This window comes from Natator depressus, chromosome 6 (genome assembly GCF_965152275.1).
Source record: "Natator depressus isolate rNatDep1 chromosome 6, rNatDep2.hap1, whole genome shotgun sequence".
NCBI lineage: Eukaryota > Metazoa > Chordata > Testudines > Cheloniidae > Natator > Natator depressus.
Window position 1 is genome coordinate 10,755,337 of NC_134239.1, and position 13,266 is coordinate 10,768,602.

General features: G+C 46.7%; 1 protein-coding gene across 1 annotated transcript in view; it reads right to left on the reverse strand.

Annotated features, from left to right (window-relative positions):
- LOC141989676 (uncharacterized) overlaps positions 1-13,266 on the reverse strand; it is a 34,956-nt gene that overhangs the window by 12,106 nt on the left and 9,584 nt on the right. The window contains 2 exon segments of the mRNA XM_074956610.1: positions 1,400-1,528; positions 6,857-6,974. Coding sequence (XP_074812711.1) covers positions 1,400-1,528; positions 6,857-6,974 — 247 coding nt within the window.

The window sequence follows — 13,266 nt, forward strand, 5'->3', positions numbered from 1 at the left end:
TCCCTCCTTTGGCTGCCAGTATTATATCTAATGCCCGACGGTTTTGGAGGGCCACTTGTCGGACCGCTCTTGCTTCTTTGGCTAGAGCTTTTAAGCTCTCTCCTGTTTCATTGGCCATGATCTCAACCACCGCTTGTAACCTTAAAAGCCTTTTTGCATGGTGGATTACCCCCCCTACTGGGACTAAAGAAATGCCAACAGCTTCTTCCCAAGTTAGGGGGCTTATGTTATCCACATACCATTTAGCATCTGGCAAGTCCCTCCTTTTTCGCCTGAAATTACGGAGGCGATTTCGTGGGAGGGATTGAAGCACCTGGAATTGTGGGAAAAGCTGAGCAGGATAACAGATACCTGACCAATTTGCTGGTAACACAGTGTAAGCATTTTCCCCACAAACCCAATGATGTCCCATTAAAGCTGGGAAGGGTTGACTGCAACCCTTTGACATGTAAGAATTTACGAAGGAGGAATAGTATCCCTCAAAGGGCACAGGATGATTTTCACTGGGAGAAGAGGTAGCATTCACATGACATTTGTAGATGGTGCTGTTTTTCTCAGGGAGGCTGTAGGGGGAGCAAGAGATTGAATCTTTGGTTTGGTCCCAGGTTGAGAGGAAGTTTATCTTTTCATACCCGGTTCGCCATTCTCCAACCTTGTTTGAATAGTCCCATACACCATGGGACACGATGTATTGGAGACAGCTGCCCCTCCCTAGATTCAGCCCTGTCCCATTACACACCCAGCACCAGTGGCCCTTTCCTTTCACCACACTTATAAGTTTAGGAACATATGTTTTTCCCAGCCCCCAAGTGTCATTTTCCTTCCATGTCCTTTTAAGTGGATAGGGTTCTCCAGCAAGCTCTGAGGAATTCAAAGGGATTGCCATGGTGGGGATACTAGCTTGTGAGTGAGCTGGGATGTGGCTGCAGACCCAGCAATTAGAAATATTCAGGATCTGGGCTATCTGCACCTGTTGTTGGATGAAAGAATTGTCACTGTCACTCTGGATTCCCCAGACCCTCAGGACACAGTAGCTGAGGATTAAGCTTCTCAAAGGACAGATGTTGGAAGCAGGACCCTTTCTGGTTCCGACAACCCCTTTCGAGGGAACCGCAGTCACGGTTTTACGTCCACCAGGCAGCAGGCGCTAGGCTCACTACTGGTTCTTGTTTGTTGGGTCCTGCTGTCTGCTTACCCTCTGCTTCTGGCAACCCTTACGAGAGCGCAGATTGTAAGGTATTGCAGGCTGTTCCTCTTTGTCTTCTGGGGTTGAAGCTGGTTCTGCGTGGTCTTGCAGAGGTGCTTGGTCCCCTTGAGGTGGCGCTGGCTTACACTGTGAGGCGTGGATCCATGCAGCGATGCCGGATAATTTCACTGCTGTCTGGGTGGTGAACAGTACCTGGTATGGACCCTTCCACCGGGGTTCCAAGGCGTGCTTCCGAAGGTGGTGCCGCAGGTAGACCCAATCACCAGGCTCAAGAGTGTGACAGGCAGCAGAGGTGGGTTCTGTTGGCCAAGCTGCTCGCACCTGCGAATGGAAGGAGCTCACAGCTTGCATTAGCCCTTTGCAGTACTGGAGGAGCGTGCTGTGAGTTAGGTTTAGGTCTGGGGCTGGGGTAATAGTAGCCATTGTTCGCATAGGGCGTCCCATGAGGATTTCAAATGGACTCAATTTGTGTCTCTGGGATGGGGATGACCGAATTTCCATAAGGGCCAGTGGTAAAGCAGCTGGCCAGTTTAACCCTGTGGAACTACAGATTTTTGCCAGCTTATTTTAAGCCCACCATTTCGCCTTTCAACTGCCCCTGCACTCCGTGGATGGCAAGGGCAGTGCGACAGGTGGGTGACATGTAACACCTGGTTTAGATTTTGAACAATTTTTCCAGTAAAATGTGTTCCCCGGTCACTAGACAAAGTGGCAGGAATTCCCTTGGTAGGGATAATGTGGTTTAACAGACATTTTGCAATGGACAATGAATCAGCTTTGCGACAGGGAAAGGCTTCAATCCAACCCAAAAACAGACATATTATAACTAAAATGAATTCATATTTCTGACATTTTGGCATTTGTACAAAATCAAGTTGCCAGTGTAGGAAAGGTGCTTGAGGCAAACCCCGGAACCCTTGTGTTACTTTTACAGATTTGCCTACATTGTGGCTTTGACAAGTAACACAAGCGGCACAGTGGCGGGTTGCAAAGGAGCTGAAATGGGGAGCCCACCACCCCGCCTTACTCATAGCAGAGACCATCCCCTCCTTGCCGACATGCGAAACACCATGTAGCAGGGCGGCTAGAGACGGGTAGAGTGAGAGGGGGGCTACAAAGGTACCGGTGGGCGATCGCCAAAGGGAATCAGAATGCAAAGAGCAACCCAAAGCACTCCAGGAGTCTTTCTCTGTTTCTGGGGCAGAATCCTGGAGCTGAGTGAGATGAGACAGGGATGGTGGCGTTACAGAGACAGAGAGGGGACCAAGAAACACTTCTGGTGAAGGTTTTATAGTGGCGGCATGTTTTGCAGCAGCATCAGCAAGTGCATTACCTTTTGCCACCTCGGTGTCTGCCGCTGAGTGGCCAGTACACTTAACAATTGCCAAGGCAGATGGTAGTAAAACTGCATACAGGAGGGTGGCAATGTAGGGGCCATTCTTGATAGGGGTACCAGCAGAGGTAAGAAAACCTCGAGCCTGCCAGAGGGTGCCAAAGTCATGCACAACCCCAAAGGCATACCGAGAATCAGTAAAAATAGTGGCAGAGAGCCCCTCGGCTGGAAAGCAGGCACGGGTTAGAGCAATCAGTTCAGCCACCTGGGCAGAGATCACAGAGGGTAAGGGCGCAGCTTCTATGGTCTCAGAGAGAGAGACCACAGTGTACCCTGCAAGAAGCAAAAAGAAAAGGAGGACTTGTGGCACCTTAGAGACTAACCAATTTATTTGAGCATGAGCATGAGCTTTCATGAGCTACAGCTCACTTCATCGGATGCAAGAAGGTGGCCTTGGTCATTTCTATAACAGGACCCATCAGTGAATAATACCAGGTCAGAGTTAGGGAGAGGTACATCTGAAAGGTCGGGGCGCGGGAGAGTGATAGTGGAGACAGTTGCAAGGCAGTCATGGGGTTCACCATCACTAGGTAAAGGAAGGAGGGTAGCAGGGTTTAACCGGGAGCAGCGCTTAATAGTGATATGTGAGGCTGAAAGCAGCAAAAGTTCACACCTAGTGAGGCGAGCAGAGGAGAGGTGAGCAGTGTTGCATTGCAGAAGGAGAGTTTCCACAGAATGGGGAACCATGAGAGTGAGAGGAGAGTGGAGGACAAGGGACTCAGACATCTCGACCAGGCGCGCTGCAGCAGCTACAGTGCATAGGCAAGGGGATAAACCCTGGGCTACAGGGTCCAAGGTTGCAGAAAAATAAGCCACGGGGCGATTTCTGTCACCGTGCTCCTGAGTAAGAACCCTGAGGGCACAAGCAGATTGTTCGTGACAGAAAAGGATCAAAGGCTTGTCACAGTTAGGTAACCCTAAGGCAGGGGCAGAGGCTAAATTCTGCTTAAGGGAGATGAAAGCAGCATTTGCTTCAAGTGGCCATGGCATGGGGTTAGGTACAGAGGATCGAGTGAGTTCTTGGAGTGGTTTAGCCAGAGAAGCGTATTGGGGAATCCATTGCCTACAGAACCCTGTCATGCCTAAGAATTTTCTGACCTGGCGTGGAGAGCAAGGCTGGGGAAAGCTAAGGATGGCTTGTACCCGGGCTGGAGAGAGTGTACGGGAGCCCTGGGAGAGAAGGAAGCCTAGGTATGTGACAGAGGTTTGGCAGAGCTGCAATTTTGTGCGAGAAGCCTTATGACCCTTGTTCGCTAAAGCTGTGAGAAGTGTTAGTGAATCAGTTTCTGAGGCAGACAGAGAGGGGGAGCACAGGAGTAAGTCGTCCACATATTGGATCAGTGTGGATCCTGATGGGAAAACCAGATCAGCGAGATCCCTGGCTAGGGCTTGAGAAAAATAGGATGGACTCTCTGTATACCCCTGGGGAAGGGTAGTCCATTTATATTGCTGACCCTTGTAGGAGAAGGCAAAGAGATACTGGGATTCAGAGTGAACTGGGACAGAGAAGAAAGCGGAGCACAAATCTACAACAGTAAAGTGGGTTGCATCTGGAGGAATAGACGCTAGTATTGTAGCAGGGTTAGGAACCACTGGAAAAGAAGGTATGACAATACGGTTAATAGCTCGAAGGTCTTGAACAAATCGCCACGATTTGCCATCAGCCTTTTGAACTGGGAGGATAGGGGTGTTACAGGGGCTGGAACAAGGGACAATAATTCCTTGTTCTTTTAATGCAGATATAACTGGAGCAATCCCAGCCTCTGCCTCAGGATTCAAAGGATACTGAGACAGGCGAGGCAGCGGTTTGGAATTGTCTACAGTAATCCGAACTGGGTCAGTATTTAATCGGCCCAATTCAGATGGGTGAGATGGCCATAGGGAGGAAGGAACCTGAGAGATTAGGTGCTCTAGGGACGGAGTTAAGGGACAGCAAGGGACCGGAGTGGAGAGGGAAGTTTCAGACAGCAGGGAGGCTACAGAATCACATAAGGAAGACTGAGGGATTTGCAGATAGACACCATCTGGGGAGCAGTAAATAGAACAGCCAAGTTTGCATAGCAAGTCCCGTCCCAGAAGGTTTGCAGGGGTGGAATCAGAGAGGAGGAATGCATGCTCCTCAGAGAGGGGACCGACCTGAACAGACAAAGGTTTTGAGAGGGGAAAAGAGGTAGGGATCCCTGTAATGCCAACAGCAGACACAGATTTTCCAGATCGGGGAACCTCAGGCAAGTCAGTGGTGCGGACTGTAGAAAGAGAAGCTCCAGTATCAGCAAGGAAAGGGAGAGAGAGATCATTTACAGTCAGGACACATTCTCCAGTAGGGGACAGAGGTAATAAGGGAGCTAAAACTTTGTGAGGTTCCCCAGCATCCCGTCATTGTTGGGGTGAAAAATAGGGTTGGGGATCAGCTGGAGGAACCAGCGGGGGGTTCACTTGATTTCCCATACAATTATTAGGTCATCTTGGACACTCTTTTTTTCCAGTGTCCAGGCTGTTTACAGTAGTTACAAACCCCAGTTAATCCAGCCCCCCGCCCCCTTCCGCAACCCCGTCCCTGTCCCCGGTGTGGTCTGCTTAGTCCTGAATAATGCTGTATCTGCAGAGCCATTAACTTTTGGGAGGACTGTTCCTCCTTTCCTTTTAAAGTGCGGTGGCAATGCTCTGCTACTGCCAGCAATTTGTCCATGGTTTCAGTCTCCCATCCCACACTTATTCGTTTTAACATGCTGCCTGTGGCAGGGAGAAGACCATCAAAAAATGCATGTGCCAAGGCCCCCGGCCCATTTACATCGGGCTCTTGTATTCCTGAATGTTGTAGGAAAATATCAGTTAGCCGGGACCTATAGTCGCCTGGGCTTTCTCTTTGCCCTTGCTTACAGCAACGTATTGCTGTCCAGTTTGTTTTAGGAGACCACACTTTGGGAATGGCTTGATGCAGGCGCTTCCAAAGAGCCATACACCAGTCTCTGTATGCCCAATCTGGGCCAGTACTTTTTATGGTTGAGTGGCTTGCCTCAGCTGGCCAGTCTGCGGCAGCCAACCATTTTTCATAATAACTGGCAGGAGCTAACAATTTACACAGTTGGAGGAGATCTGTCTCAGAGGGTTCATAGGTTTCACAGATTAACAGAAACTCCTCAGCAAATTTGACAGCTTTTTCCTGTGGTTTGGGAAAACTTTTAACTATAGATAAAAGTTCCGTACGAGTCCAGGGCTTATAATCCCATATGGACTCACTTTCTCCCATCTTAAGGACTCGTAAGGGTGCCACAACAGTTTGATCAGAGTCTCTCATTAACCTCCCATCAGGTTCTCTTTTCCAAGAAAAGATGTCAAGAGAATCTTTGCAGTCTGTTTTGGATTTCTTCTTCATAATATTTTGCAGAGCTGCGAGGCCAATGAGGGTATCTTCTTCACTTTCATTATCTGTAGTCACTGAAGATTTTTCCTTTTCTGATTTCTTATTTGCGCAGGAGTATGGTGGGGGTCGGGTTTGATCCGGATCATTGCACAGGACTGGGCAAAGGGGGGCGCTTGGACTAGTGGTGGGAGAGACTGCATCCAATTGAACTGTTAGTTTTTTGATAGAATTTTTAAGAGAGGTGAGTTTTGACTCAGACCATCTACGATTTGCCTCTTCCCACCACTGCATGAAGCAGTCTACTTCTCCTCTCTCCAATTTGGTTTTTGGGAGGACGAGTTTGCTTTTTAAAGCGTCCACTCGATCCTTGTCCCAAGAACCTAACAGTGGCCACTGTAATTTGGGGTTCTCTAGAGCTAATTTGGACCATTTTTCAAGAAACCTACAAGAGTCCGGACCCCTCCTAAAATACATAAAATAAGCTGGAGTTCCCTTAGGGAACTGTTCTACCTTAGACTTCTGATTACCCATCCAGGAGGACTTCACACAGCACTCACACAAGAAGGAAATTCGGGCTCAGCAGAGCGGTACCCGGTGCAACACACAGAAAGGAGCCCACAGGCTACTGCCTCAACTGCCCTTGCTTTCACACCAGGGGTTATACCCAAGGTGTGGTGTGGCTGCAGCTGTGCAGATTCCACTTATTCAGACCGTGGGGATGGGGACCCCTTGGTCAGCCAGTCTCCGGACAGAGATGGCTCCCAGATTCACACACACACCACGGGGAAGACGGATAGACACAAAGACAAGACAGTCCTCAAACCGGTTAAAGCACAAAAATAATAATTACCTGAGACGTCTGATTCCAGAAGCTGGATCCAAAGACCCCTACCCGAACAGAGTGGGAACCAACAAGTTCAATGGCGTAGACTACGCTGCTGCTGTGTACCTTTCTGTCTTGTGGAGGATCGCTTGGACTAAGCGTCCAGGCGCCGGCTGCCACGATCGTCCTGCAAGGCAGTCAGGGATCACACAGCCTCAGTGAAGCCGCTTGCCATCTCGGTGGGACCTCCAAATTGTCAAAGTTTGACTCAGACTCACAATTTATCAGACCACTCTGTTTTAGTAGCAAAGCTACTCTGCTAATACATTTAGAAGTGAGCCCCCCGGGTGGGGCTTGTGTCTCTTAATTTATACAGCTTGCTGGAGAACAAGTTATAGAGAAGTTACAGACAAAAGAAGAAAAAGATTTTAGTCACCACCCTTCGAGATCCCTCAGACCAGTCACGTATCTTCAATTACCTGCCACCCTTAACAATCTCATTTAACAACTTCCAGTTAACTTAACTAATTGCCCTTCACATCTTCCATTCTGATGCCTGCTTCTTAGACGTGCTGGCTCTATGTTAATTGCGTCTCCATTCAAAAGCTAACTGTCCCTACGTGTGCTCCCTCAGATACTTTGTAACATGTTCTGGCATGCCCTCTCATATACAATGTATCCAGCACGTCCCCTTATACAACGTTATACTTATACAATGTTATACTTCCACAATTGATAAACTGAACAGTAACAAGTCACCGGGACCAAATGGCATTCACCCAAGAGTTCTGAAAGAACTCAAATGTGAAATTGGGGAACTATTAACTATGGTTTGTCACCTGTCCTTTAAATGAGATTCTGTACCCAATGACTGGAAGATAGCTAATGTAATACCAATATTTAAAAAGGGCTCTAGAGGTGATTCCGGCAATTACAGACCGGTAAGTCTAACATCAGTACTGGGCAAATTAGTTGAAACAATAATAAAAAGAAAATTGTCAGACACGTAGAAGAACATAAATTGTTGGGCAAAAGTCAACATGGTTTCTGTAAAGGGAAATCAGGTCTTACTAATCTATTAGAGTTCTTGGAAGGGGTCAACAAACATGTGGACAAGGGCGATCCAGTGGACATAGTGACCTTAGGTTTCCAGAAAGCCTTTGACAAGGTCCCTCACCAAAAGCTCTTGTGTAAATTAAGTTGCCATGGGATAAGAGGGAAGATCCTTTCATGGACTGAGAACTGGTTAAAAGACAGGGAACAAAGGATAGGAATTAAAGGTAAATTTTCAGAATGGAGAGGGGTAACTAGTGGTGTTCCCCAAGGGTCAGTCCTAGGACCAATCCTATTCAACTTATTCATAAATGATCTGGAGAAAGGGGTAAACAGTGAGGGGGCAAAGTTTACAGATGATACTAAGCCGCTCAAGACAGTTAAGACTAAAGCAGACTGTGCAGAACTTCAAAAAGATCTCACAAAACTAAGTGATTGGGCAACAAAATCGCAAATGGAATTTCATGTGGATAAATGTAAAGTAACGCACACTGGAATAAATAACCCCAACTATACATATGATACGATGGGGGCTTAGTTACAACTAAGCAGGAAAAAGATCTTGGAGTCATCGTGGATAGTTCTCTGAAGACGTCCATGTAGTGTGTAGCGACAGTCAAAAAAGCACACAGGATGTTAGGAATCATTACAAAAGGGATAGAGAATAAGACGGAGAATATCTTATTGCCCTTATATAAATCCATGGTACGCCCACATCTTCAATACTGCGTACAGATGTGGTCTCCTCATCTCAAAAAAGATATACTGGCATTAGAAAAGTTCAGAGAAGGTCAACTAAGACGGAGACTAAGGGGGTATATGCTTGAGGTATATAAAATTATGAATGGTGTAGAGAAAGTGAATAAGAAAAAGTTATTCACTTCTTCCCATAATATAAAAACTAGGGGCAACCAAGTGAAATTAATGGGCAGCAAGTTTAAAACAAAGAAAAGTAAGTTTTTCACACAGCGCGCAGTCAACCTGTGGAACTCCTTGCCTGAGGAGATTATGAAGGCTAGGACTATAACAGGGTTTAAAAGAGAACTGGATACATTCATGGAAATTAAGTCCATTAATGGCTATTAGCCAGGATGGATAAGGAATGGTCTCCCTAGCCTCTGTTTGTCAGAGGGTGGAGATGGATGGCCAGAGAGAGATCACTTGATCACCTGTTAGGTTCACTCCCTCTGGGGCACCTGGCATTGGCCACTGTCGGTAGACGGGATACTGGGCTGGATGGACCTTTGGTGACCCAGTATGGCCATCCTTATGTTAACAAAAGGTAAGTGTATGAAGGTTGGTTTACAATAACTGGGGAAAAAGGGAAAAGGAAACACAACTGTCATAAAACCTAAGCAAACTGGGATCACAATACAAGGAGCTTGAAGCAAACTAAAATGATAAAATCCCCTAAAGTCCTGCTGCTGTCAGATGCTTTCTCTGGACAGGCTGGGTGTTGGAGTGCGTCGGACCCAGGACCTACTGCCCCCAGACCTGGTGACGGCCCGAAGGGAGGAACGCTGGATCGTGCTGTAGCTGGACTTGGAGCCAACAGCAGGGGTACGGCCAGGAACCCTGGATGCAGCAGGTACGTGGATGGGATGGATGAGGATGAGTTGTCTCTCAGGATTCGCTGATTCGTGATCTGAGGACCGTGCGAACGCCACTGCGCTCGGCTGCCTCTGTGACACAGAGCATTGTGGTGACGTCACACAGTTCCTTTTAACGGTTCTGTGACAGGAAAACCTGAGGTAGACTGTCAGTTACAGAACCAGTTCATTGTGGCCTGTTAGCTGCCCTTTCCCACCAAAGTTCAAAAAGGTGCAAAACCACCACCACCCAGTTGAAACAAGATGGAGTCGTTTGTGGCAAAGAGACACCATATTAAGTGTCCGACTTCATATTGGATAATCACCATTTTAGTGATTATGAGGGGATAACATCATAAAACCTCATTAAAAACGCTATAAAATCACAAGATACAAATATATTAAAACGGGGCGTTTGGAGCCTTGAATGAATGAGCAAGGCTGGGCTTGTAATTATGGTGCTGGCCTGGACTACAGGACTCGTGGTTTCTATTCCTAGTTCTGCCACTTGGTCCCTCTCTGATGTCCCTTGGGCATATCACTCAGTCAGTGGTTCTCAACCAGGGGTACAGATACCCCTGGGGGTATGCTGAGGGGGTACAACAGGGGGTACACCATCTCATCTAGAGAGTGGCCTAGTTTTACAACAGCTAACAAAAAACACTCGCAAAGTCAGTACAAACTAAACTTTCATACTGACAATGACTTGTTTATACCACTCTATATACTATACACTGAAATACAAGTACAATATTTATATTGCAATTGATTTATTTTATAATTATATGGAAAGAAGGAGGAAGTCAGCATTTTGTCAGTACTAGTGTGCTGGGAGACTTTGGTATTTTTATGTCTGATTTTGTAAGCAAGTGGTTTTTAAGTAAGGAGAAACTTTGACATACGCAAAAGAAATCAGAGTGCTGAAAGGGGTACAGTATTCCGGAAAGGTGGAGAGCCACTGATTTACGTCATAGGGAATAGCCAGACTGGATCAGAGCGGAGGGCTAATTTGTTTGTTCAGTAATCTAATCTAATCTAAGAGTACTTGTGGCACCTTAGAGACTAACAAATTTGTTAGAGCATAAAAGTTTTCTTGAGCTACAGCTCACTTCATCGGCTGCATCCAATGAAGTGAGCTGTAGCTCACGAAAGCTTATGCTCTAATAAATTTGTTAGTCTCTGAGGTGCCACAAGTACTCCTTTTCTTTTTGCGACTATTCAACTTTGTAACATTAATAGCACAAGTGGGTCAGTTGTGAAGCTTTGATCCAAATTCAAACTCCTAATCTTCAGATCCAAACTCAAGTCACTTCACAAGAGTGTTGGGATTTGAGTTCTGAAATGAGCCATCATAAAAAGAAACCTGAGCTGTGAAGTCGAAATCTGCACCTAAATCTGATTTTCCTCATGTTTCTGAGTGGTCTGGATTCTGTGTCCTAGTTTGGGGTCTATCTCTAGTTAAAAGTGAACTGTAAAGAGAAAATGGAATTGAAGGCAAGCTCAGATAGGTGACTGGAACGTCTCTGCTCACTGGGCTGGGCACAGGAGATTGAGCACAGAAATCTGTTTTAATTAACATTCCAAAAATTCTTTCAAACCCTTCTCCTCCTAGCACGATACCTCTTTTTCCAGCTTTGCTACTGACGCCCCACGTTCAGCATTCTGTGAACCTACAGATACCAGGAGAGAGACGTCATAGTCCCCAGAAGGGTTAGCATGAGATTTCTGATACTTGTGATGCCCAGGAGAGCCAAGCTTTCCTTGTAAATCCAGCAGAGAGAGCGGATTCAAATGCAGAGGGGAAATAATTGTATATGGTTAAATTAGAACTGATTCCTGACATAATTATTGGGTGCTGATATTATCACAAGAGCCCCAAAAGATCATATCAAAGGTTTAGTTTGCAAATATCTCTGTCCTTCAAATTGATACAGTACATCAGTGCAACCCAGAGCTGCTTCATGTGTGCTATGGCATAGTTTCGTAAAACATGACTGTGACACTGCGCTCCATATTCTTCATAGCATAACTGAGATGTATTTTATGCAAGATGGGTTATGTGAGGTCTCACTGGAAAGTTTATGATTACTGGATGTGATTATCCTATTTGTAACCATGTTTCATTTTGGTATCTGTAGTTAGGAGTATTGATTATGAATCAATTACAAGTGGGTTTTCACCGGGGAACGCCCACCAGACAATGCAATCAGTCTGGATGGGCTACGAGGAAAAACAATACGTCTTTTAAGATTCCAATATCCCACCTTCCGGGAAAGCCTTCCAGTGGACCCAGCAAACAGACTTTGAGTTGTGGCTGCAGGGTCATATGATCACGTCGCCAGATACTGAACTCCATGATAAAATTAATACTTTTCCACTGACTGGGGATAGAATCACCCTGGAAAACAAGGGATTCTGGCCATATGTGAAACCTATTTAAGGCAGGGGAGCGACATAATCAGTGTTTGGTTTTCAGTGAATCCCTGCCCAAGATGCTGTGAGAAATTGATGCTGATAACTGGTTTCTTTAGCGTATTGAGTTTATCTTGCATGTTTGTTTTAGTTGATCGGTAATCTGTTTTGATCTCTTTGCTCTCTCTTATAGTCACTAACATCGATCTTTTGTAGTTAATAAACTTGGGTTCGTTTTCGCTAAAACCACACTACTTCCTCCACGCTGAGGAAGGGGACGAATTTCATGAGCTTATGCCGTATAGTTCTCTATGCAGTGCACGACGATGTAAGTTTGGGTTTACACTCCAGAGGGGTTGTGCACTTGAGTGCTGAGCAATTCCTTAGTTGAAGCCTTCCCCTGCAGTGCTGGTTTCAGTGTCGGTGTCTCTCTGCAGCTGGGTGCAGCCCTACCTGTGTGCGTGCTGAAAGAGGCTGGAGGGCCTGGCTCAGCAGGACAGGGTAAGGGAGCCCAGGCTGGTGGAGCAGGCAGGCTCAGTGGTACCCAAAGTGTATCAGGTGGCACCCTGAAGGGTGGGGGCGGCAACCCGACCCAATGACATGAAAAGTAGGTCTAGAAATCAAAACTCCTTTGTCGCTTGAGTACCTGCCCTGAACCTGCAGCACACCACCAGAGCCTTTACATTGTGCCCCTCACCACTGCCAGCTGTTACCAGTCGCCTCTGCACATCAGACATTTTAGTCGCCCAGAGGGTGTTAACTCAGATATGAAGCAGTTCACTTAACACAACCACGCTGTCAATTCATTAACCAGTGTGTAAATATGGTTCATTAACCAATATACAGCAAAATGACTTTTTTTTTTACATATCTGTTGGAGCTGGCATGGAGGTGACTTCTCTAGCTCAGCTTCACCGTTGCAGTGGCTGGTTCTAGAGACGGAGAGGGAGTTCATTCAGGCGATTCACTCAAGGTGCTGTGCCAGCCAGACGCCTGTTCTCTGGGTGGATTTCTCAGCGGTTGTCCAAGACCAGACTTTAAAACAGGGAGTTAGTAGGGTGCTTGTCAGCAACCAGAATAAAATTGTTACCCTGCAGGCGGTGTTCTCTATGGCCAGGCGATGCTGGTCCCACTCACGTCTCCTTCGTACAGACATTTTGACTTGAGGAAGCGACATGCCGAACAACATGGGATATTTTATACCATTTCTGTTGGATGGTGCAGCCTGGTCATGCTGCTGGGCAAAGCTGGCCTGGGCCAATCAGGAAATGACCCATACTCATGGCAGAATCTTGGAACATCCAACCAGGATATGAGCTGTGTCCATTCTCACTGTCCAATGAGACAATCACAATCCAGGGTGTAATCCAAACTAGTAAGGAGAGGTGGGGGGGGCATGTCACCGCCTGCCCGGTAACCTGGGGT